At 54.2% G+C, this 23,707-nt stretch overlaps 9 protein-coding genes across 9 annotated transcripts; 4 read left to right on the top strand and 5 right to left on the bottom strand.

The window, feature by feature from the left end:
- Window positions 1-344: 344 nt before the first annotated feature.
- A1O3_01387 (uncharacterized protein) lies at window positions 345-626 on the top strand (the record flags this gene model as incomplete). The annotated part of the gene is made up of 1 exon (XM_007731533.1): window positions 345-626. A coding segment is annotated over one exon (282 nt), but the record flags the coding sequence as incomplete, so codon positions are not given.
- A 103-nt stretch (window positions 627-729) lies between these two features.
- On the top strand, window positions 730-2,214 carry A1O3_01386 (uncharacterized protein; the record flags this gene model as incomplete). The annotated part of the gene is made up of 1 exon (XM_007731532.1): window positions 730-2,214. The coding sequence occupies one exon, from the start codon at window positions 730-732 to the stop codon at window positions 2,212-2,214; it is 1,485 nt and encodes a 494-aa protein (XP_007729722.1).
- Window positions 2,215-2,941: 727 nt separating this feature from the next.
- On the bottom strand, window positions 2,942-6,386 carry A1O3_01385 (chitin synthase 1; the record flags this gene model as incomplete). The annotated part of the gene is made up of 2 exons (XM_007731531.1): window positions 2,942-4,230; window positions 4,280-6,386. The coding sequence occupies 2 exons, from the start codon at window positions 6,384-6,386 to the stop codon at window positions 2,942-2,944; spliced, it is 3,396 nt and encodes a 1,131-aa protein (XP_007729721.1).
- A 1,363-nt stretch (window positions 6,387-7,749) lies between these two features.
- On the top strand, window positions 7,750-8,337 carry A1O3_01384 (uncharacterized protein; the record flags this gene model as incomplete). The annotated part of the gene is made up of 1 exon (XM_007731530.1): window positions 7,750-8,337. One exon carries the CDS (start codon window positions 7,750-7,752, stop codon window positions 8,335-8,337), a length of 588 nt encoding a protein of 195 aa, XP_007729720.1.
- A 695-nt stretch (window positions 8,338-9,032) lies between these two features.
- On the bottom strand, window positions 9,033-12,632 carry A1O3_01383 (histone deacetylase HOS3; the record flags this gene model as incomplete). The annotated part of the gene is made up of 1 exon (XM_007731529.1): window positions 9,033-12,632. One exon carries the CDS (start codon window positions 12,630-12,632, stop codon window positions 9,033-9,035), a length of 3,600 nt encoding a protein of 1,199 aa, XP_007729719.1.
- A 1,258-nt stretch (window positions 12,633-13,890) lies between these two features.
- Window positions 13,891-14,883, top strand: A1O3_01382 (2-dehydropantoate 2-reductase; the record flags this gene model as incomplete). Its single annotated transcript, XM_007731528.1, has 1 exon — window positions 13,891-14,883. The coding sequence occupies one exon, from the start codon at window positions 13,891-13,893 to the stop codon at window positions 14,881-14,883; it is 993 nt and encodes a 330-aa protein (XP_007729718.1).
- A 618-nt stretch (window positions 14,884-15,501) lies between these two features.
- On the bottom strand, window positions 15,502-17,218 carry A1O3_01381 (queuine tRNA-ribosyltransferase; the record flags this gene model as incomplete). Its single annotated transcript, XM_007731527.1, has 8 exons — window positions 15,502-15,676; window positions 15,743-15,930; window positions 16,019-16,096; window positions 16,153-16,210; window positions 16,275-16,595; window positions 16,664-16,747; window positions 16,830-17,080; window positions 17,162-17,218. The coding sequence occupies 8 exons, from the start codon at window positions 17,216-17,218 to the stop codon at window positions 15,502-15,504; spliced, it is 1,212 nt and encodes a 403-aa protein (XP_007729717.1).
- Window positions 17,219-18,121: 903 nt separating this feature from the next.
- On the bottom strand, window positions 18,122-18,564 carry A1O3_01380 (uncharacterized protein; the record flags this gene model as incomplete). Its single annotated transcript, XM_007731526.1, has 2 exons — window positions 18,122-18,300; window positions 18,522-18,564. 2 exons carry the CDS (start codon window positions 18,562-18,564, stop codon window positions 18,122-18,124), a joined length of 222 nt encoding a protein of 73 aa, XP_007729716.1.
- Window positions 18,565-20,745: 2,181 nt separating this feature from the next.
- Window positions 20,746-21,915, bottom strand: A1O3_01379 (uncharacterized protein; the record flags this gene model as incomplete). The annotated part of the gene is made up of 1 exon (XM_007731525.1): window positions 20,746-21,915. One exon carries the CDS (start codon window positions 21,913-21,915, stop codon window positions 20,746-20,748), a length of 1,170 nt encoding a protein of 389 aa, XP_007729715.1.
- Window positions 21,916-23,707: the final 1,792 nt, after the last annotated feature.

The following is a 23,707-nucleotide window of genomic DNA, read 5'->3' as shown; positions in this document are numbered from 1 at the left end:
TCGACACAGATGAAAGCATAACCACAGTATCTTTCGAGTTCTCGTTGCCCGGTATACTCTTGTGAATTGATCGAGGTGAACCCTGCAACGGCAGAGACAATGTAGCTGTAGTGTACGGAGTATTGAAAACGGAGATCGGAGATCACGTGCGTATAAACAAGCCTAAGGCTAGTCATGTGGTCGCCGGATAATAAACATGCCGTTCCGGACAGTCGACGAGGCTGACCTCACGTTCCGTCACACAATATTCATGCTGGTGATATTGCTTGCTTGATCTTTCTTCTGGACGGCAGTGTCTGCATAAGTGTTCTCACTTCGATCTAGAGACTAGAGCGTCTCCCGCGATGAGATATGGAGCAGCTCAGGTTTCCCAGCTGCTCCGCCCAAGTCATGGATTTTCTCGAGTCCCCTTGAAGGGCACAACGCTGCGCCTCTCCTCTCCATTCCTTGGCCGCATTGGACATACACACTTCCCGAAACTATGCGCGCATTACAGCACGAGGCGCCATGATGAGACGAGCCCCCCGGTGACACAGCTACCGGAATCCCAGCCGGCGGCCAGGCCTACCCTTCCAGCGCGGCAGTGGTCAACACCGCTCGCGAAGACCATCGCGCAGGCGATTGAGGTATGTGCAGGTCTCTCGCACACAGTCTCCAGGATGAATTGAATCTTTGCTGAGAACACCGTCTCTCTACCAGGTCACTGGACCCATCTCCATCGCCTCCTACATGCGGCAATGCCTCACGAACCCCGATGGAGGGTACTACACCACGGCTCGGCCGTCGTCAGAAGAGGCAGACCAGTTCGGCAAGGCCGGCGACTTCATCACTTCGCCCGAGATCTCTCAGATCTTTGGCGAGTTGGTCGGAATCTGGTTCATGACCGAGTGGATGGCGCAGGGTCGACCGCGGCAAGGCGTCCAGTTCATTGAGATGGGGCCCGGACGGGGCACATTAATGAGTGACATTTTGAGGACGATCGGACAGTTCGGAACGTTCGCTCAGGCCATACAAGCCGTCTGGCTCGTCGAAGCTGGCGAAGGACTACGACACAAGCAGAAGCAACTGCTGTGCGGGCCCGATGCAGAGATGAAAGAGGTCAGAGACCCTACAGGCAAGAACGTGTGGTGGGAGGCGACCAGTAACCAAGGAATCCCGGTGCGGTGGGTGGAGGATATTGTGCTGTTACCGAAACCCGGGGAGGGCGGAGTCGACAAGAATCTGGAGATGCCATTCATCATTGCCCATGAGTTCTTCGATGCTCTTCCGATCCACGCATTCGAGTCGGTGGCGCCGAAGCCCGAGGACACTCCATCAGAAGACGCGACTGCACAACTACTCGGTGGTGATAAATCAGGCGAACATCGGCCCAAGCCGTCCACGGCAACTAAACTGCCGCAGTGGCGAGAACTTCTCGTGGCCCCGACAACACCAAGATTCTCCATCCCATCACCGGCCGAGACGCAAAGACGGGACAGTCACAAAGATCCGGAGCCGGAGTTCCAACTGACTCTCGCCAAAGCAAGCACGCCGAGCTCACTCGTCATCCCCGAACGACCACGCTACCGCGCCCTGAAGAGCCAAGTATCGTCACGCGTCGAAATCTCACCAGAGAGTGCACGCTACGTACAGGACTTTGCACGCCGGATCGGTGGAGATGCCAGTGTGACACCAGCAAATGCGACTTCCAAGCCCGGATCAAGCAAAACAGGACCCAAACCGGCCGGAGCAGCGCTCATCATCGACTACGGCCCGCTGGAGACGGTGCCGGTGGACTCGCTCCGCGCGATCCGGAAGCACAAGATCATATCGCCGTTCGTGTATGCCGGTGATGCGGACATCAGCGCGGACGTCGACTTTGGGGCCCTGGCGGACGCGGCGTTGGAGGCCAGTCTTGGCGTCGAGGTCCACGGGCCGGTCGAGCAAGGCATGTGGTTGACGCAGCTGGGCATCCAAGAGCGGGCGAATCGGCTGGCGAAAGAACTCGAGAAGAAGAAAAGTCGAGGTGGTGCAACGGCAGAGGAAAAACTCGAACTCGACGAGGCCGAGGAATTGGAAATGCAGAGCAAGAAACGCGAATTGGAAATGGGCTGGAGGCGGCTCGTCGAGCCCGGGCCAAAGGGCATGGGTAAGGCGTATAAAGTCATGGCCGTCCTGCCTGAAAACGGCGGCCGAAGGAGGCCGGTCGGATTTGGCGGAGGCGTCGTCGGATGATGCAGTCAGTCAGTCAGTCAGATAATGAACAGTGCCACCCTATCCTTTTTTGGGCTTCTCCGCGCCTCTAAATTGCATCAATGAGTCTCTTTCCAACTTGTTCTCAGTGGGAGTCTCTTTCCAACTTGTTTTCGGTGGTGGAGGGATGGAGGAGTGGAGGTTGGCGGGAGGGGATAGAAGGAGGAGAGGGAGGAGAGGGAGATACACACACAGATATACCCGTACCCCGATCAAGACCAGAGATGGACAGGAACAGCAACGGGAACAGTCCGAACAAGGAAGGGGACCTGCCTGGCCTGCCTGAGCCTGTCTGAGCCTCCACTGGAGTACAGTCCTGCATAGCATACTACTCCGTATACTATACTGTAAGTCTACGACAGACAGACACCGAAACAAGTCACAACCAAGCATGAAATGAATTGAATTCATGTGATGATCATGAATCCCCATTTGCGTTTTTCTACCTTCCTTGTGTAGATGCCTTCCAACCAACCACCAACGATTCTTTCCCGTGACAAGGTAGGTAGTTTTTAATAGTTCTATACCTAAAACTCCAACATGCACATGCACCCTCCAATCCGAACGACACGTGGGAAACCAAACATCCTCGAACTCTTACTTCCCAGGTACTGTGGTACACCACATGCCATAAAGCCGTCGTAGAAACACATCTTTCATGAGCATAATATGACAGATGTCAACCCAACACAACCCAACACAGCACTCATTACTTCCCACTAACCCAACTGAACTTCTCGCTGATCTTACTCGTGACATCGCTCAAGCTCATCCCACTCATGCCAGTCCCACTGGTAATTCCTGTCTTCCCGGATTCACTGAACCCGCTTCCCAAGCCAGATCGGTGGCGGCCTTTCTCGTCTCCGCCGCCAAAGATCCTCTCAAACTTGGCTTGTATTCTTCCTTCGGCAATGGCAGACACAATGTTGATGATTCCAAACGCAGAGGATCCAATGGCCCGGAACAGCGCCACCGCCGCCACCGACCACAGGAGGAAGGTCAGATAGAAATTGCTTCCGAGATGGCTACCCACCGGGTATGCCTCGGAAACCGCCATGGCTAGGATGGCGTTGCAGACCATGTAGAAGGCCACCACGTACGTTCGCACCGACTTGTAGTAATCTTCCTGGAGCTGACTTTCGCTGACGGGTGGTTTCGCCACCTCGACCCGGTCACGTAGATTGCGCAGTGCGACATCATACGCAGAGTCGATGTCGAGCTGTTCCGAGGGCATCTCGACCTCGACCGTGTTGCCGGATCCAATGGCTCTGGCAGCACCCAGGTCAGTATGCAGGACATTGTCGCCCTTTGTTCCCCAGGTGACATCATGTGTGTTGCAGAATGCGTACACCTGCAAAGTGCAGATGTATGATGGCAGAAGGGCGAAGTACTGTGCCGAGCTGGTAAACATGTGCCACGGGTCCAGATACAAGAATGACATGAGGAAATACAGCCCCACTGTGCTGATTGTGCTGACAATGAGGTTCGTGAAAATGTTGTTTCCAAGCTTGTAAGCGTGTTCCGGGTCTGTGTTTTCCAAGGCATGGGTCGTGAGCTGTTTGATAACAATATAGAGAGAGGCAAAAGTCGTGTATGCCATGATGATTGAATAAGTGATCATGGTACCCAGAAATAGTTTCTTTGCACCCTGCGGCCGATTGCCCAAGCTGAGAATGAACTGCAGACAGATCAAGAGCACGCAGACATAGCGCAGGACGACGAAGATGTACTTCCCAATGTGGTGCCCAAATGGATCGATTTTAGGATCTGCCAACGACCCGGCGACGAAGTAAAAGGTGAGGTAGAAGTTGGCCAGTGAAAAAAAGGTGAAGAGCAGTGAGACGAATTGATACACGAATTCGATATGCAACAGAATCTTTCGAGTCAGGCTGTGGTCGGTCCGCCAAATCTGCTTGAAGTGAACGAGGGAGTAGACGGCGGCAAAGAAAGCACCGTTGAGCCAGCGTCGTCGTTGAGAAATAAACTCCGGCACAGCATCTACAAAAATGTCAGCTTCCGTCCCCTTTCGCCATTCGGGATTCCTTACCTGGTACGTCAGTCTCGCCATAAGCGCTCTTGACGAACTTCAGCACCCATTGTTCCCCACGTTTTGCAACAAGTTCCCAGCAAAGAATTCGATCTTCGGCGAGATACATGTTGGCAGTGAAAACGTCGGCGTCACGGCCATGCAGTGTTTCTCCCTTAAAGTACTGGCTGAGAGGACCGTGGCCGCTGGGGTCATTTTGCAGGGCATGATAGCGGTATGCCGAAAGTGCGCCGGGAAGGACGGTGATATATCCAAATACTGACTCGAGTGGTTTGTCTAGGATATTGCTCATCTTGTACTCGAAATTTTGCGAGGCCACCAGCGGGTTGAGGAGGCCCATCCATCCTTTCCCTTTGTCGGCTTTGATTTCTCCGGCAGCTCCAGCAACGTTGGAGTCTTGGTCGAATGCTTTCCAGAGATGGTACAGGGCCTTGGAGTCTGGCTTCGTGCCCACATCCAGAAGGATACACACGTTCGGTATCAGGGCGCGTCCGAAAGCGTTGAAGAACCATCGATGGGAGTTTAGCTTCTTTTTGTTTTTCTCCTTCAGGCAGAAGATCATCTGGCAAGGGACAATCCCTTTCTCCGCTCCCTTGAACTTCAGCGTCTCGTCCAGCGAGACCTGAGTGGTGTACTCATAGACATGGGCTGTCACCTCTTTCTGGTTGACGACGTTCTTGGCTATGCCATCTTGATACACACCCATGGCCGCCAGGGCGTTCAGCGTCCGTGGGTGGACCTTCTGCCTCCCGTCGGCAATAACACAGACGACGATTTTCTGCCAGCCGTCTTTGCCCCATGTCCGAGACTTTGTTCTCGAGCAGAAATGTGCTATATTTCTCATGACGCCGTGCATGGTCCTGGTGAATTCGATTTCGCCCTCATTGTACATTGTGACGCAAATGAAAAGTTCGGTCTCTCTCATTGTCGGCCCAATGTTTTGACGCAGCTTGTAACCTTTCATCACAAAGTCGTCTGGGTCACAGGTAACTGCTGTGTATCGCATATGGGTGAACTCACGTTCGTCTCTCCGAGGCAAGAAGCTGTGGAGGATTGTAGGGATTTTGCATTCGAGAATTAGCTCCCCATTGATCAACCTGACCTCCTTCGTCGTCTTCTGTGCGTCTCTCAGACCTCGCCGGTCTTGCCTTCCTTCTGGTGCTGGCCCATAATGATTGAACTTCTCGTTGGTAATGTCGTCGTCTTCCGTAAAGGTCGAGTCGGTCATGTATGAGTGCGCGGACTTCAAACTTGCCCTCGGGTCATTATCTGGGACGACTGAATAGCCGTCGACAAACACATCATTCTCTGAGTCCGGCTCATGGATGGGGATTCTGGTTTCAGCAACATCGCCCTTTGCCGAAAAGAGGGGTGCAGGGGGCAGAGGCCTCCTTGGACTTCCGCCATATTGTGAAGAGGGCGTCCCGGGACGAGGACTACCGTTGATATCTGGAGGTTCGTATACCACATTTGACGCGGGAGGTCTAGTCCAGTCTGTCGATATGCGAGAAGGGGTAGAGGGTCTGATGGGAGAGAGGGGTCTCGCGGTAGACGGGGGTATCGAGGGAGCTCGGCCAAGGCTCGACCCGGGACGGGAGCTGTAAGTTGAAGCTGCTGGTCTATGGTATCGATCAGGGGACGCTCGATTCAACGAAGGTACTCTGTATGAATGGCTTTGGTCAGTCTTTGGGCTCTTTCTCAGGGTGACAGTGGCTTTCAGGGTAGGGGCGCGGCCGACGAAAGTCAACGTCTCCCGACTGCGGTTGAGGCTTTCCTCTGCCTCTGCAATCAACGAAGACACCGGGGATGACACTCTCGAGCCTCGGGCGGCAGACTCTGTGGGAGAGTCGTTCCAGGTTACATGCGACACCTTTGGGCCAGGGACAGGCTTGCGCTTCGGCGAGGAACTCTCATTGACTTGCTTGGGTGAATTGGGAGCTTTCACATACGATCTGTATTCGTCCGGGCCCTGCGGGAGCAGTCTCAGGGACGAGTTGTTCCCGTGCAAACCCATGCTATCGTCTTCTGTCGGGGGAGTGTTAACGTACGAAGGAGGGCCATCACCATAGCTTGGAGGTGCTCGAGTAGGAGATGGAGGTCCGTCCATGATGGAGGAGTCGGCGGCCGACGGGTTTGTTTACTCGCAGGTAGATGTGGGATCAGGTCGGAAGTGAGTCCATGCGCAGGAAAATGCAGATATAGCTGTCTGAGGAAGAGACACACGGACGGATCTGTTTTCGGCCGGAGAATAAATCGTCGAATAGGGTTGTATGCAGCGTGCGGAAGCTTCTTTGCCGTGGCATAGATGAGGATGTATCGGCAGTGCATCCCAATGCGGAAACTGTCAACTTGCTGGCCCAGCAACCACGCAAGTCTTGGCACCTCAGCCTTGCGTCACGTGGGGTCACGTGGCGGCTGTCTCCAGTGAAACACACTGCCAATTCCATCCCTTCTTCACTTTGACCATGCATCACAATCACAGCCTTGCCACAAGGCAGCTTGTCCTCTTCTGCTTGAACATTATCCTTGGTTTTCGCACAGAGTCCCTTGAAAAAGGTTCCAGGTAATCTGATAATCTGATTATCTTGGAATCTCGGCGAGACATATCCTGTTCTTCTCGCCGTCCGACGCGTCCGCCAGTTTGCCGCTCCTGGGAGATGGACCCAGGTACCAGGTACCAGGTAGGTCATGTGTCAGCTCACGAGAACAGTGGGCTTGGTGGCATCGACAGCTTTCCTATGTTCACACTCAAGGCAGCGTCTTCACACAGACCAGTTGTCACTATGCAATCCGGACCCGGACAAGATGAACAAAGAACAGGCCTGCTCCTTTCCACACTCCTTTATTCACCCCCTCCAGAAATAGAACTCGACAATTTATTCATCTGCGTCGAGTACCCTTGTGCTGGCCCTCGCATCTTTTCCTGCTCGAGTCCCTCAGTTTCTTGTTTGGTTACGACGTGTCGCAACTCCAAAACCCACACATACCACCCCCTCCCCCATCAGACACACACCTTACTTTCCTATACGGAGAAGCCCAGAAAGGCGCAAGGGAAAATGTGCCACGCGACAGTCTTCCATTTCACCTGTAGCTGCACTCAAGAGGTCAGGAGATATCTGTGTGCACTCCCGAACGAGGGGTGCCAGAAAACACTGAGAGATCCTCCTCACCAGAATCTGGCCGGTCCATGCCCTGATCACCGACGCTCTCGACGAGGAAGGGATGGCGGCGGCGGCGTATCGGCCTCGCCGAGCGAGTACATCCACCCAGCATTTCGCAATGACCCTCCGCCTATTCTGCCCAGCCAACCTCAACCTCAGCTTCAGCCTCAACGAGCCAACGTGGTAGCCAACCGGCCCATGCGAACTCGCGTGGCTGCTGCGCCTCCTTCCTCCTACGCCGAACAGCGCGGCAAGCGCTCGACCGGCAGTCGCAGCGGCAGCGGCAGCGGTGGTAGGTATCCAACAGCCATGTCGGCCACGATGCGCAACCCAGCGCGCGACCTGAAGGACATGCCGGCCTTTCACGCAACCTCGCCGAATGGCCGCATCCAGGCGCACGGCAACCTGCGCGATGTGCGCGAGGTCCCACATATCCCACAACTGCCACCATCTCCGCCCTCGCGTCGCGCGATCCGGCGCAAGGCTTCCATGTCTCCGCTGGTCAGCAACGCAGGGGTGGGCAAGCCACGGCGCGCCTCGCGGTCTCGGGCCTCTCCCTCGCCCATCTCGCCGCTTCGGGCCCACAACGCCGGCAGCTACTCGGAAGTGCGCAAAGCAGCCCATCTGCAGCGCCAGATCGAAGTCCGCCGCCGCCGCGAGCTGTACGAGGACTGTGAGCGACTGCTAGCCTCGCGCCGCTACACCAAGGACGAGCTCCTGCACCACCGCCTGATCTTGCAGTTGCCCGAACGCGAAAGGGAGAGGCTGTTCTTGGAGCACGAGGCTCGCGTCCGACTCCGTGACCCGCAAGCCGACAAACGAAGGAAGGGCTGGGAGGAGAAATACGACGAATATCGGCTCCAGCAAAAGAGGAAGAGTCGCTGCAATGTCATGTAATTACAGCCGACGGCGTTGTTCGTTGTTTGCTCGGGCCTCGCAACAGTGGAGCTCGGCATACCTGTAGTCAGACTGACTGGCACTGGGATCTTCTCTGACCTCGGCGGCCTCGCGGTCGACTGAGTCCTGATTTGGAACTCTGTGGTGTGTATGCTTTTATCGAGTGATGAACGCCGTGTGATATAGACCATGTCTGTTATTTCAGTAGGAACTCTGTCGGGTGTATGCTTTCGTCAGTGGTGAACGACGAATGATATGGACCATGTCTGTTATTTAGTAATGCGTAATGCACTGAAGCCTGCCCGTCGTGCAGAACAGTGACTAGTTAGTTCGGTTATCCAACAATCTCTCTTTACATTCAGAGTATGCTGTGACTGTTCTGTTCTGTGGACCTTGCTTTTGCCCTCTCCTCCCTGTTTTCTGTCTAACCCAAGTGAGCCTGTTGTACAATCGCCAGCCATACCATCATTAAACACTTCTCAAATTCCATTTCCATTTCCAACTCCAGCCCTCCTGCTATGTGGGGTATCTCCAATCAATCAGGAAAAAAACATAGGAAAAGCGTTGATTCCCCCCAGGACGCAAATCTTGTCCCATTGCATCATAACCTGACAACCAAAAGAACCCAGTACATCATGACCGGATTGGATGCCGCTGAACCCAGAGCACTCTGTTCCAAGGAGTACTCACATCGGTCATTTACTGTTGGGAACACCCCAGCCTGACGGTCCGTGGTTGGCATCGTGGTCCTCTTTAACCGTAATGGTGTCAGAACCGCGAGGGGCCGCAAACGGGATCGGCGACTGAGAAGTAAAAACTGGTAGATCCTGTTTCGTTCGTTGAATGGGCGTACTGGGTCTAGCTGACGTCGGCTTAGACAGGGCAGGATCGGAATCGATTTGTGGCGTTTGATGACCAGTCGATTGAGACTGGTTAGTGATCGAATGTATCGTGGAGGCAGAGAAAGGAAGCACGTTGTCAGAAGCAACAATAGCAACTGGAGCCGGGTCTGCTGCATCTTGGATTTGTGGCCCGTTGTTCACTGTCACCGGAGCTTGTGAGGGAAGCTGGGTTGATGGCAGACTAGTGTAGAGTTGGTGTTCGGTCGCCTGGTTCCCATGGTGAGAAGGCCCTGTTTCATGGGAGGTCTCATCTACATTGACTCCTGGCGTCACCTTGCTCGTAGGAGGTGTTGCTCGGGAAGTCTCGTTTTGCACAGGTTTAGGCTGGATCGGGACAAACTGGTCGTTATTCCCAGGTGGATCTGCCTTGATCACTCTGGCGGGCTTCGGCAGTACTGGTTTTCGGGGGGCGCGCGGCTTCTTCTGTTTGTCCTCCAACATCTTTTGTTGCTGTCTGGCAGCATGCTCCTCCGGACTTGGAACCTTTAGCTTGATACTGATCTTGTTGACTCCGCTCGTCAAGCTGTCCATCTCATCTGCGGTTGACGCCGCCGTGCTCCTACCTTGAGAAGGGGTTGAAGCTTCTCGCAACCCTCTACCTGCCTCCAGCTTCATCTGCCCAGCACTGACGGGTACGCCAGCCTTTGCTGCGGCTGCGGCCCCAGACACAGCCGGAGGAGTTGCCTTGGGCTTGCGAGGACTCGTCTTTGTTTTTGCCGGGCCCTTTGTCGTCGGCACTATTCTGGTCTTTTTGACAGCGACTGCCTTTGTGGGCTTCTCCGGAGCAACTGACGGTGTTCGAGAGGGCGCGTTCCCTGCACGAGTCATTGACGGATTTGCCCAATTGTCTACACCTTCCTCTGAAATCTTCATGCCCTGGAAACTTGAGAGAATGCTGGACGCATCGCTTGATCTTCGCCGAGGTCTGCTCTGGCCCTGTTCGTATTGCTGCAGCGAGGGATCGGGCAGATCACTGACAGCAGCAATGGTAGTTCGTCGATTGCCGTTGCGTGATGCCACTCTCGCCCCGGGGAGACCTGCAGGTGGTGCTTTCGGTCTACGGCCCCGCAATTGCATTCGCTCCTCCGGGACTGCTGAGGCTTCACTGTTGGAGACTCGTTCTCGGCGGGCCTTTGTAGCCTCTGCGTTCAAATCTTCATGCGTACAACTCAGGGTTTGTCGGTCGCCGGGAATGATGACCCGAGAGAGTTCGTAGGATGCTGTTGCCCAGTCGACATCAGGTGGTGGCGGCTCATATTCAGACTCTAGCGAGAGCCTGGCTTGGAGGGCGGCTAGGGATCGTCTCTCGCGCGCGTGGTCCGTCATCTTGAGGGTTGAGGCCTGAGTAGGGGACGAGTAATTCGCAGTCTTATCTCTCGAGGACTTTGCGCCTGGTGGTTGGTGTCCAGCAACGATCGCTTCTAACTCTTCTAGATTCTGCTCAGCCCACCACTCCGGGACATACGAGACGTTCCCCACAGACGCCGTGATATCTTGCGGAACCCAGTTATTGATCGTCTGAACTTCGCTTGCATCTAACATGGAGAACGTCTCTGTGTCCCCTGCGACAGTGTCTCCAGCCAGTCCACACATATGGCTGAATACCCCCGAGGTCAGCGCACGGTCACTGTATCCTCCTTCAAGGACACTGATCACGCGGCCATCGACCCCAAGCCCATTCTCGTGGGAGAGCTTGACAATGTCTGCGGTAAATCGGGCATAAAAGTCTGTGGGTACATTCACGCTGTGTCTCTGCATGCCTGCTCCCTCCCATTCACTTGCATCAAACCCGGCGGAGACGAAGATAGCAGCCTTTGGTTGCTGGTGCCCTGAGGCACGCAATTTCGCCGTATGGCTCCGTAGGAAGATCCTCGCCTTTTCGAGTAGAATAGCATATTTGGTCTCGTAAAGTTTCCAAAATTCTTGATCTGTCTTCCAGGGTTCCAAATGGACATTCCAAATGGACTGGCCATGGGCATTCTCAATACACAGACTCGCATTCCGGACCTTTTCCTCGTCGCCCCATTCACAAGGGTATGAGTTGATATCGTGTAGGCTGTAGTAGCCGATGGGAGTCTTCTTGTAAGCTGCGGCATTCCTGGCCGCGTTTTGGGCTTTGCGGTTCTGGTCCCAAGCAATGTTTTGCGAGCCGTCACCGTGGTGTAGGTCGAAATCAATGATGGCAGCATGTGTCAACCCATGGTTCATGGCCGCATAAGCAATTCCGACGTGGACATTGTTCAGCCAGCAGAAGCCAGAAGGGTAATTGGAGGAGCAGTGGTGTCCTGGAGGTCGTATACAGACAAACGCTCGATATGTTGTCGATGAAGAAAACACCGTATCCACAGCATCACAAACTCCGCCCAGGCAACCTTGAAAGGCAGCCAGAGACCCAGCGCACAGATAAAGGTCGCCTTCATGTAGTTTGGGTAGAGTGTTTCCAGCCTCGTCCTTACCATAGCCAATAGGCCTCACCAACTCCTTGCCATTCAGGGTTAATTTGTCTTCGGCCATGTCACACATGATCTGCAATTCTTCCATCCATTTGGAACCATGTACAAATGCCACTGAAGGGTGGGAGAGCGGGATGGTTCGAGAAGTCTTGCGAATCTGGAAGGGGACGTCGCGGACTTTTAATGAATCATGCTTTGGGCGGGGAGCATTTCGGCCGTCAGCATGTCGCCCTCCCAAGCGCACATAGGCAGCTGAGGCCCCGAGCAACGTGGCATGAATTCTCTCCGGCCGCTCGACAATTGTGGCCAAGGCGTTCTTGGAGGCTCGAGGGCGGGAAAAGCGATGGCCATAGCATGAATCGTGGACTATGACGACGACTGGCGAGTGCAAAGATCCATGCGCTTCTAGTTCTACCCCAAAATACTCTCTGGCAACCGAGCTGGCCGTCACCGGCGGACGTTCCTGGATCATCGGAAAGGCCATCTTGCCATTTGCAGCAGGGGACGAAGGGTTGAGATTGGAGGAGGCTCGCCGATATTGCGGCTTCTGGGGTGTTCCGCCTTTTGAAACACTCAGACTGGATGTAGATCTTCGCGTGACCAGCGTAGGAGTGGACTGTCTGTCCCCGCGATATGAGCTGGCGACAGATGGCGATCGTGACGGCGGCTTGGGCGAAATGGACTTTGTTGCGCTGGGGGCTGCCGTTTGATGGGGAGACCGCATAGGTGAAGAGGGAGGCAAGGGGACTGCAGCGGCAGATTTCAGGTGAGAAGAACTGTAATGGTTGAGGTGCATGGCCGGTGAAGCGAGAGCCGGCGTAACAGCAGCGGCGCTGGCGGCGGCGGTGGTGGTGTTGATCGCATTGATGGTGGGAGCGTCGTTGTTCTTCGGGAGGGCATCGTCGCCTTCGACTGAGGGCGCAGGTATATCTGGATCCATGCTTGTGCTTGTGTCGCTCTGCCTGGATCGATCAGGAGGATCTGCCCATCCCATCAATACGCAGAATCGCGATTCCGCACAGGGTATTGATAGTCTTGACAATGACAAGAGGATGTGGCCTTAGGACCTGGGAGAGGAGGTGGTCAGTGCAAGAGAGAGAACAAAGGGTTTCAGGCGCATGTTGATGGCTGACCACGTCATGAACCCTGCTAATTAAGTAGAGATAGATGCGATTAATTTTCAGGTCGCGTTCTGTGCCTGCGCGCGGACGCGTTTTGGGGGGATCAGGACTTACTCTGTATCCGTACTCTGTACTACTCTGTACTAGTTGTTAGCCCCTACTAGTATCATGGTATATCGCTGGTCTTGACTTGCCAGTGGTTCCCTCTTGTGTTTGTGGGTAGGTAAGTACTCCGTACTCCGTACTAGGTAGCTACTTGTGGTATCCAGTATAACAAGACATCAGCTAAAAGGACCACCTGCCCCCCTCCTGTTCCTAGAAGACTCAGGGACCCCTCTCCTCCCAGATCATAGGTATCCCGCCTTATCAACGATAGGGATAGCAATTTCTTGCCTAGGCCCGTGAGCTTCGACATAGCTAGTCCTACCGCTTGAGGCTGGCCTACAAAGTTGTTGCTCTTGAAGAAGAAGAAAAAAAAAGGAAAAGCTCCTCACAATGCCCATACCTCCCTAGGCACAAGATGAAGATGATACCAAAACTCGCCCAACCATCGGCTCGTCGACTTCCCTCCGTATATCAATATCAATCGAGCCTGTTGGAACTCACACAAAGCGCCCGCCGACCTCTGAGGATCCGCCCTTCCGCTCGGATTTGCCCACTAATCATTGGCCCACAGCACAGAAGCTGGATTGCAGTATCTCGTAGGGCTCTGTCGACCTCAAGGTCGCTGATGTCGGGGACGAGCTCATCCTCAGTCAGCAACAGGTACGTCGAGTTCGTTTGTTTGCAGGTTTCTAAGACTTCACCCGTCTACTCAGTGCACCATTGTCCGTTAACAGATCAAGGGGAGTGCTATTTATACTCTTTGCTTGGACTGATCGTCCGGCTGGCTTCGTATCTCACCCCTGCACATGTCAAGGATGATGAACCCGCTCTTCAGATCACCTCTTTGCTTCCCATATGTCCAAGCCGCCTCAGCACAGCACAGCAGAGCACAGCACAGCATAGCACAGCATAGCACATATCCCTCAATCAAATTGATGAAAACAAATAGATGCTCACAACTCAAGCAGAGCCATGGTTCCACGAATCCTCATTGTCGGGACCGGCAGCATCGGCAGTGTATACGCATATATATTCTCTCGGACCGTCAGCGCCGCCAACGTCTTCACTGTATGCCGGTCGAACTACGAAGTTGTGTCCAGACAAGGCTTGACCATCAACTCGACCGTTTTTGGACAGAACCTCAAGGTGCGGCCACAAGTGGTCCGCAGCGTCGATGAAGCCGTAGCCGAGTCTGAGGGCCAACCCTTCGACTACGTGGTTGTCACAGCCAAAGCCATCCCCAGCACGCCATCTATACCAGATCAGCTCCGCGCCGCGGTGTCGGAAAACACCACCATTGTGCTCATCCAGAACGGCATCGGGATCGAAGATATCTACCGGTCCGCCTTCCCCTCCAACCCCATCCTCAGTTGCGTCGTTTACCTGCCCGCCACGCAGATCGCACCAGGAACCGTCCAGCACAGCGAAGTCGAACTCCTCCACATCGGCACCTATCCGGCAACCGCACCGCCGCAGCACAAAGACTCTGCCGAGAGACTGGCCGCTCTACTGCACGCCGGGGGTGCCTCGGCCAAAGTCCACCAAGACGTCCAGCAGCAGCGGTGGAGCAAGCTTTTGGTCAACGCTTCGTGGAACCCGATCTGTGCGCTTTCGCGCAGCCGAGACGCCCAGTTTCTCCACTCCTCACCCTACGCGCCCGACCTGATCGAGGGTGTCATGCTCGAGATCGCTGCCATCGCCCAAGCCTCCGGATATCCGTCCATCTCCTCGTCAGTGGTCGACTACCAGATCGGCCGGGCCACCGCTCGTTCTTTACCCGGCGTCGAACCAAGCATGCTTGCAGACGCCGGCTCCGGCCGGAACATGGAGGTCGATGCAATTGTAGGAAATGCCCTACGTATCGCCGAGGAGAAGGGCGTCGATACGCCGCTTCTAAGGGCCGTGTATACACTGCTTAACGCCCTCGATGGAAGCTTTACTCGAGCGCGGCAGGCCAAGGCTTGAAGGATGGAATCAGACTTCAACTCCGACTTGATTGTCACCAGCTGTGCAGTTAGATTGGCTCCATCGTCAACCTTGCGGAAGAGACAAAGAAAGCAAAGTCAGGAGAATGGAATACGTCTCTATGGCCTGTCCATTCTACCCAGCACCACGATAGATAATAGAACACGGCGTTCTGATCTAAACATGGAAATAGATGGTGCGGAACATAGACCTGGTATCCAGAAAGGACCATTGAAGTGTTTCTGCCAGGCATGGAGGCTATATAGTACATCTCACATTGCATTGCACATGGCGAAATCGGGCTTTGCCTCTACTTACTGCCTTAAGCTGAAGCATGTGAACTTTGATTCTATCGTCTGAATCCATGGCATATGCCGCTCTACAAAGTACAGACACCGCCTGGCCTGTCAGGAGTGCACTTTGGCGCTCTGTTTCCTCGCTCTCAACCATGTGGGTCCCACCCAGCTTTAACTGATGAGGCTATGTGACGGTACGTTTGCGTTCTGCAATACCACACAGGGACAATGTACAGGGACAGGTACAAGGACACTTACACGCTCAGACCCTGTCACGTCCACATGTCTGTGTTGACCACCAAAGCATCAAAGCCTCAAAGCCTCAAAGCTCGATCCCGACACCCTGAAGCGCATCAATGGCCCACTGCGGCGTCGCCTTGTCGGCAAAGTATCGAGCAAAGAAGTCCTGTGCGAATTCAGGGTATCGGTCTTCCAGAATCGCCTGTCTGGCGCGCCGCATCAACGAGAGGAGATGATGTACGTTGTGCATCGTCAATCTGGGGACAAAGGGTCGGGCGGTCAGCTGGGGACGACTATGGCAGAAACAGGGTGATTCAACGTACAGATGTGCTCCGACCGTCTCCTTGGCTGCGAGGTGGTAGATGTAAGCTCTGGTAATTCCTAGGCCGCCATCTTCCTTCGAGCGACAGCATGTGCAGGTGCAATCGTGTTCGACCGGGCCGAAGTCTCGGGCGTAGCGGGCATGCTTTAGATTCAGCACGCCCTGCGATGTAATGGCATTGCCGAAGCGCTGCGTATTTGGAGAGGAGTCAGTGTGATCACAGCAGTTGTACAGGACCAGTCTCTCGGGAAAACGTGCTATAACTGGGATCACTCACTGCTGTTCTCGTAGGCCAAACGCAGTCGAACATGTCAGCCCCCAGAGCTACGGCGACGACGATGTCTTCGGGATAGCCCTTTCTAGGTCAGCTCTGATAGTCACTCGAGACGAACGATGGACGATGTGCCATACTATTCCCATGATATATCTTGGTTTGTTTTCCGGGAGGAGGTCGGTGCATGTATCAACGCTGTTCAATGAGCGGTAAGCATCCCATTTTCGAGAGGGGGGCCAAGAAGGGGGAGCTTTCTTACACTTTGCAAAAATCCGACTTTGCTTCCCCCCCGGAAAGCCCGCCGATGGCTATGCCCGGAGTATCTCTCTTGATCATTTCGAGACAACATTGTTTTCGCATCTCGAGGTCGAGGCCGCCTTGGATGATGCAGAAAAGGTTCTGCTTCTCCGGGTACTTGTGGGCGGCGATACATCTGTCCAGCCACCGGACTGAGCGTTCCATGGCCTCTTTCATCCGAGCATGATCCGGCGAGGTTGTCTGTATGACATCGTCCAGCTGCATCATGATGTCTGACCCAATGGAGTTTTGGAGAGACATGGAATGCTCTGGTGTGAGAAGCCTGGAGGAAAGAGTCCAATCAGCCAACTGTCCATAAGCCTGCTGAATAGGATCGGTCACTCGACATACATTGGACTACCATCGTGAGGACTGAGGAATCTCACTCCCTCCTCTGTTATCTTGGCCAATTTGAGCAACGAGACCATTTGGAAACTTGACGCCGCGAAATTGTATCAGTCAATCAACGTCCCGTGGGAGAGCGGTTCAACCGACTGGAGAGTGAATAGCCACCAACCCGCCACTGTCAGTCAGGATGTTGTAGTTCCATCCTTGAAGCTTATGAGCTCCGCCGATCGCATCCAGTACAGCCTGGCCCGGCTTCAAGCCCAAGTGATATGTATTGTTCAAGCACAGTCTGCAGCCTGTCTCTTCCAGCTGCTCTGGGGTCAGGCCCTTCAGAGACGCCTGGGTCGCTACGGGCATGAACATTGGGAGGTCGACTGGCCCATGCGGAAGGTGCAGGGTCGATGCGCGCGCCTTGGATGTCTAAGTCGAAGGGGAGACGTTTGTCAATGGCGGGGAACGTAAAGGATCCAGCGAGTGACTGGTAGATGAGGGTTTGCGTACCGAACATCGCGCTTGGAGGTCAAAGGCTAGAGCCGAGGGTTTCGTAGCGGTCGACATGCTCGTGACTCGTCCCAACACATGAGGATAGCGGGCGATGTGTCGCCCTGCGGCGGTGAGGATGTCAAGTCTTCGTTTGGTCGCGCGGACGATCGTGTGCATATGATATCTGCAACGGAAATGCGGCTGGCCGGATGTTACACCGGGATGGACTTCAGACGAGCTGGTTAAATCTAAGTAAGGGCGTTAGAGGCAGGTAGGACAAATCACGAAAGCCCTGTGGGAGCAAGGTCTGGTGAGTTTCAGCCATGTCATGTCGGAGGGTTTTCTGCCATCTTGGGCGGCGAGCCTCCACTGGTGGATTTGTTCGCGTACCCTGATTTGGCCCCATATCACCGGGCCACCAGAATCTTCCCCAGTGTCTCGTTGCACGGCAGTTGTAGGGCGCAAGGTTTACCAGATCTAACTTTTGCGCTCGATCCTTTGAGTGACATAGAGGTACACAATCTCCTGTGCAGGACCCGTGCATACACTACATGGTGCAAGGGTACGCAGCATCCATACAGTTCAAAAATCTTGGAATTCTTCTATCTATCCAAAGAGCGGTCAAATATTTCAGAAACGACTGAGGCCACTCGCCTGCCAGTGTAAACCGTCCCACACTCTTCCACACCTAAACAGAGTCTCTCTAATCCTTCCCTGGACTTCTGGGGCGGTGAGAAGGAAACAGAGGGTAAATTTCAAGGCCCGAAGAAAAAAGGTCATCCTGTGCTCCCCGTTGCCGCCATGACGCCATCGCTATGCTCCCCTTGAAATCCGAACTTCCTCCTTGGGCTGAGTGAGAAGCCTTGAGAACATGTGTTGGATTTCTCCACGAGCCTGAGGGTGCCCATCTCTGAGCTGTCGACTGGATCCCATGGCATAGCCACACTAGGCCGTCCTCAAATCAAGCATGCCGCACGACTAACGCGGCCAACCACCCTGAGCATAGCTTGGTCCGGCACGGTATGTGGTTTGTTGACCAGTGATCGAAGGGTTGCGGAGTTTGGTGCATGCGACCTCGGCAACATCTTCTTTGGCATTGTGCAAATACTGGCCATCGTACCAATACCTGGCTGCAAGATTCTGCCCCTGGATTGTCACTGTAGCAGACCAAGCGGTACGGCCACCTAAGGGCAGAGAGCAACAGTCAGTCATTGGTCAGGCTGAATGTCAGAAGTCGAGGAAGACTAGGAATCAACAAACCTCGACGATCAGAGACAATATTGAAGACAGGAGCAGGAAGTCTATGTCTCCGACATTCAGCTAGTAGCACGTTAGATGGCATGCATCAAAGGGTCAACAGCAGGGTTGCAGCACATACCGGCAAGTTCCTCCTGCCAGGTCTTGTGGGTTTTGGTAGCCATGGTGCAGTAGGGATCTGCCTGCTGATACAGCTGAGAAAGAGGTGGCTGGTTGTGGTTGATTGGCGACTTTGCTGGAGAGGGCTTGTAGTATTGACCAAAGCACGATGAGTTGAGTGCAAAACAGGTCGACGCAAGAGAGAATATCGACCTGCTTTATATCCAACAGGTCCAAAGGCACAAGACAAAATTTGGCCCAGAGCTACAGAGCAAGTGGTCAAAGCGGACACAACGAAGGATAGCTGCAGCAACAGCAACATTCGATCTCAATGACAGGTCTGCTTCTATTCTCCTCGCCTCATGTCATTTAAGGCACCAAGAACAACAGACCGGAACAAATAGAGGTTGTTTTTTCGTGCAACATGATCTGAGATCTGGTGACACGTTGTATCGATCAGTGGATGCCGCCCTGACATGTCTATAAAGGCCTTTGACGTCGCACAGATGCGAGCATGCAGAGAGGCGAGGTGTGTCAAGACGTGGGTAGAGGATGGGATGGCGAAAACTGCAGAGCAAAAAACCTTGGAGCGCCAGCCTCACCTAGCAGCAAAGTGCCAACACATCAGGATCCAGCAATGCAGAGCAGCGTGCGGGTCCGGCAACCAAGCAATGATATGCATGATGGCGGAGAGGGACCTGACGATGTGAGGATTGGCGAAATCCCCGTGCGAATCATACCTGGCCAGGATATCGAGGTGGGGCAAAGGACAGCTGTAAGCCCGGCGTCCGTTTGTGATGAAGCACACGATAGCGGGAAGGCATTGGGCCTGATCGGGTTATGCTCCCTAGTATCGACTTTGTTCTCAATGACGCACGCGGGCCGTCGGCAATGAAGAGACTAAGAACTCGTCTTGCTTTCTTTTCTTCTCATCCTGTTCTTCTACGGCCCCGGATTCAGGGCAGCAGGCCTGATTGGATGCTCTATCTCAGTTTTGGGGGCTTGATGGCCGTTGGGCAGCAACGCCAGTGGAGGGCCAGCATGCGTATACCGGCAGTCCACGTCTTGCAGTGCATCGAGCATCCATCCTCGCTCGTGCGGCCGAGAGAAAGGGGCAGGCAGAGGACGGTGAGGGTAGGAGCCTCGGTGCAAGTGTGGAATGTAGCTACTGGAAGTAGCGAGACGAATGGAAACGGTTAGACAGCAGGAAAATGAGATGATCGGGACATTCAGTAGTAGTACGGTACCAGTGGAGGCGTGGGCTGGTGAGGACTGCGTCGAACGGGCGAAAATTGAAGTGATGGGACCTGTCAGCACTGTTGACAAACTTTTGCCGACAAGGCCTGGCGGTTTTGGGGAGTGGCAGTTGAAGTCGAGACGGCCGTTGAGCGGTGGACTGTGTAGCCGGGATGAGGGAGAGGATGGACGGTGGTTGGAGAGCCCCAGGGCGAATGGAGACCAGGAGAAGATGCAGAAGGAGGATGAAAGGTCGCCGTTTGACGGCGGGAACGGCCTTCGACGGGTCAAACTGCGGATACCCACCCTTCCCAGCCGCTAGCTAGATCCGGTCTAGCCCAATATCTCTTCCTTCAGGCTCAAGTTTTGATTGCCGCTTCAAGGGTCACTGCAACTTTCAACTAAACTGAACTGAACTGGCTGATGGATTGTTTCAGGGGACCATGTGTGTATTGGTGCCAAGGCCCAACGCCACCACATTTTGATGCGATCTATTGTAAGAGACTAGGTGCCTAGGTGCCTAGGTGCCCCTGGCTACCTATCTACGATCAGCAACCAGGACGGATCACGGATCACGATCAGCGAACTCAAGGTGTTCTTGTGTTGCCTCGATGGAAACCATCGGGGAATTAGTATATTCGTCGACTCTGCATTTCGAGGCTCCAGGTCGTATGCATCATTCGATCATGCTCTGTCGTGTCCCACGACCCCGTGTCGCCAGATCATCCATCCCATGCCATCCACCTGGAGAACGACCTTCATGCAAATACCCATGTTGTCATCTCCCATGACTTGCTAAAATGCTTGCACTGTACGGTGGTTTTGAGGGACTTGGCCCAAGAAAACATTCTCAACACTCTCCGTCATCAGGCTGTTTCGATCAGGTCGCCGGCCTGCATCCTACACCGCCAATAGGGTTTGTGTAACGCAACTCCAATAGGAAACTTCGTCCTGCTCCTTCCACAATTTGGACAACATCAAACATGGCCGTGACTTGTGCTTCCAGCCAACTAATAGCGGTGAGTTTCATGCCAGTGTCGTCTGATGCAATCGTCGCTCAGAGCTATCAATCCTGTGGCGACGATCACATCGCCGAGATCGCTCGACACTTTCTTCTCCGTGATTCGCATGCTACACGGCGGTACCCAAGACCCTTGAGCAGTTTCCCGCTTGCACTGCTTTGGCGATAATCTGTCCGGGGTGAGGTGAGCCAGGCAAGTGCCGGTAGTCAGGTTCACCAACTCGAAAGAGAAGACCGACTCTGACCCGTCCTGGAAAACATTTCGTCTCCAGGTGTATCTCTCCCCCCAATATTCGAAATCGTACGAACTGCCCTCTCCCCGGCCGGAACGTTGGAGCTCGACCTGGGCATAATTTGAAAACTCAATCCTGATAGCATCGGTGGGAATGGTGGCCTTCACGTCTGCCTGAGCGGTGAAGAGACCAAGGTCGTCATCGGAGTCGTCATCCTCCTGCTCATGAGGGCTTTTGGTAGGTTTCCGCTTCACGGCCAGCGTCTTGAGACTGACGATATTGAGAGCACCACCCAGCTTCTTGACTGGCCGCGATGGTTTGGCAATGGGCTTCAGATATTTGCGCCTCGAGCTGCAGACTTCCCGACCCGATTGCCGATGATATCGACGGAGCGAGAACTGGCGCTCATCGAGGTCGTACATGCGCAGGTGGAAGAGTGTCAGCTTCAGCTTCCGGCCCTGGGAGAGAAGCATCTCGGTGTCAACTCGAAGGTTCAGGTTGCCGTCTGGGGTGGTGTCGTCATGCTGGATGAGAAGTCTTCTGGTAGATGGGAAGAGCTGTGCAAACTCGGCAGGTGTGGTGCCAACGGCGTCGGGTTCATAACATATCTGCCTTGCTAGCGGGCAAAGGCTCGGTGCTTTCGAGGATGCTTCCTGTGAAGCAATGGTGGAAGCATAGGTCTCGCTCGACGCTCGGGGATCGATGTCTTCTTCGTCCCCGTAGGCAAAGGGTTCGACAGCCACCTCGGCTTCTCCACAGTTGTAGCAATGCTTGGTGGTGGATTTTGTGTCGCTATACGAGGTGAGGGTGGTGTTTTGAGTGTGACTAGAATGGGCGGAGTCGTCGCTGCGGGTTGAAGCGGAGCTAGCGGATGTGGACGATCCCTGAGGCCAGATACGGACGTGCGTATGTATATATCGCGACATGTTGTCGAACAAAAAAGCTGTAGAAACGTGTCGGATGATGTATAAGGGGATATGGACTCGAGACTGCGTTATATTGAGATGTCAAGGAGGTCTCAGCAGATGCAACAGATAAGTAAATCCATGAATACGTGGGTAGGATTACGGCCAGAAGGAGCGTCTCCCACGGCATTTGAAAAGCAATCAGAGGCATTGCGGTGATTGGCGTTGGCCGCAAAGAACAAACAACATCTCAGAGGCGGAGAATCACTCCACGGATGAATTGGCACAATGATGTGGAAGCGATTGTCGGTCGCTTCCAGTGTCCCACTGTCCATCGAGGAAGGGACCGCGCCGATGGCGCGACGCTTAGGGGTTGCAAGCCCGAAGCCGAGACCAGGCAAGACGGGAACTGACCGGAATTGGCCACTAGATCGATTTGCGGGTGGTGAGGTGCTGACCCTGACTAGAAGCCAATCCCATTGCACACCTAGTAGCATGTTTTTCGTCAGCCGAGGGGTGACCGTGAGACGGCGGCTGTCGTTAGTGGTAGTAACAGTCATCCGTATCTCAGCGAACTCGCTAATAAGGCACTACCCAGCGAGCATTTTTCTCCGTGTAGTGGAGGCGAGTTAGGGTCAAGCAATAGAACAAACACCAACGGAGAGGGCACGATGGTACACTTGTCAGACAGAAGCAAATAATTCAATGGGTCTGGTCTGACGGAGACCTCCGCTTCACAAATGAAAAAAGACTCGCGCCCAACCACCAGGGCAGCCGGTGGTTTTGGGGGGTTACAATCAAGCTGCCATGTCAGACGAATTGTCCTCAGTGCCACTACCACTAGCCACCATTAGGTACCATTAGAGTTGGCCGGGATGACGGGACTGCCGCAGCTAGGCACTGGATTAGGACTAGCTGCACTCTGTCGAACACGTTAATTCAACAACCTACATGTACGCTAAATGTTCTAGAACTGCCGCCTGGCTCCCACGCTCGATCTCGATACAGGCAGGATACAGCGTGGCACCACCTCATTGGCATGCCCATACAAAATCGGCCGACACTCTCCTCCTCATACGTTGCTTCAGTGTTCGGGTCCTCTTCTCATCCATGCTTGCTCACCCGGATCATGGTCAGCGATGAACATGTGTTCACGCTGTATCCGTACCTGCACTTCCGTATCACCACAAGGCCTTCGAAGCATTGGCCGCTGCGCCTCAAATGGCCCCAAGTTTGGGCAGCGATATTTGCTTCATTTCCAAGTACTTTGTACTGAATTGTTACATCCCAATCGTGTGTCATTGTCTACCGTCTCTGTGTCCCGGACCTTAGCACGTGCGACCCGTCGCGTTTGTGGACGAGTCCGCTAATTAACGGTTTCTACTATGGGGTCGAGTGTGAGGCATTTTGCCACGAATCCGGTCCCCTGCCATGGAATCGTTACTGAGATTCACCCAATCTCTGACAACTGATATACAGAGTGGTAGGTGGCATCGCCTTGATCATCACTAAGCTGTCGCCGCGGCTCGAACCGCGGATGCACTCGATACCACTCCAGCATCACTAAGCCTTCACGGGCTCCTTCCGGACGGGTCCTCCGGTACTTAGCCAGTACGTCTTGGAGCATGGCAGGGTCCAGCTCTTACATTTGGAGACTTTCAGTCGACCTTGGTATGGTCTCTATGTCTGATCCGTTCGCTCTACGACTTCGCCGCCCCAAAAATACTGGCGCTTCACCTTTTGGCAAACCCCCCAACGACCAACACTGGTGATCGCGGTACAGGTCACCCTACAATACGGTGGATGCTTCACG

This window comes from Capronia epimyces (assembly GCF_000585565.1).
Source record: "Capronia epimyces CBS 606.96 chromosome Unknown aczIQ-supercont1.1, whole genome shotgun sequence".
NCBI classification, from domain to species: domain Eukaryota; kingdom Fungi; phylum Ascomycota; class Eurotiomycetes; order Chaetothyriales; family Herpotrichiellaceae; genus Capronia; species Capronia epimyces.
This window is presented reverse-complemented; position numbering and strand designations above follow the sequence as displayed.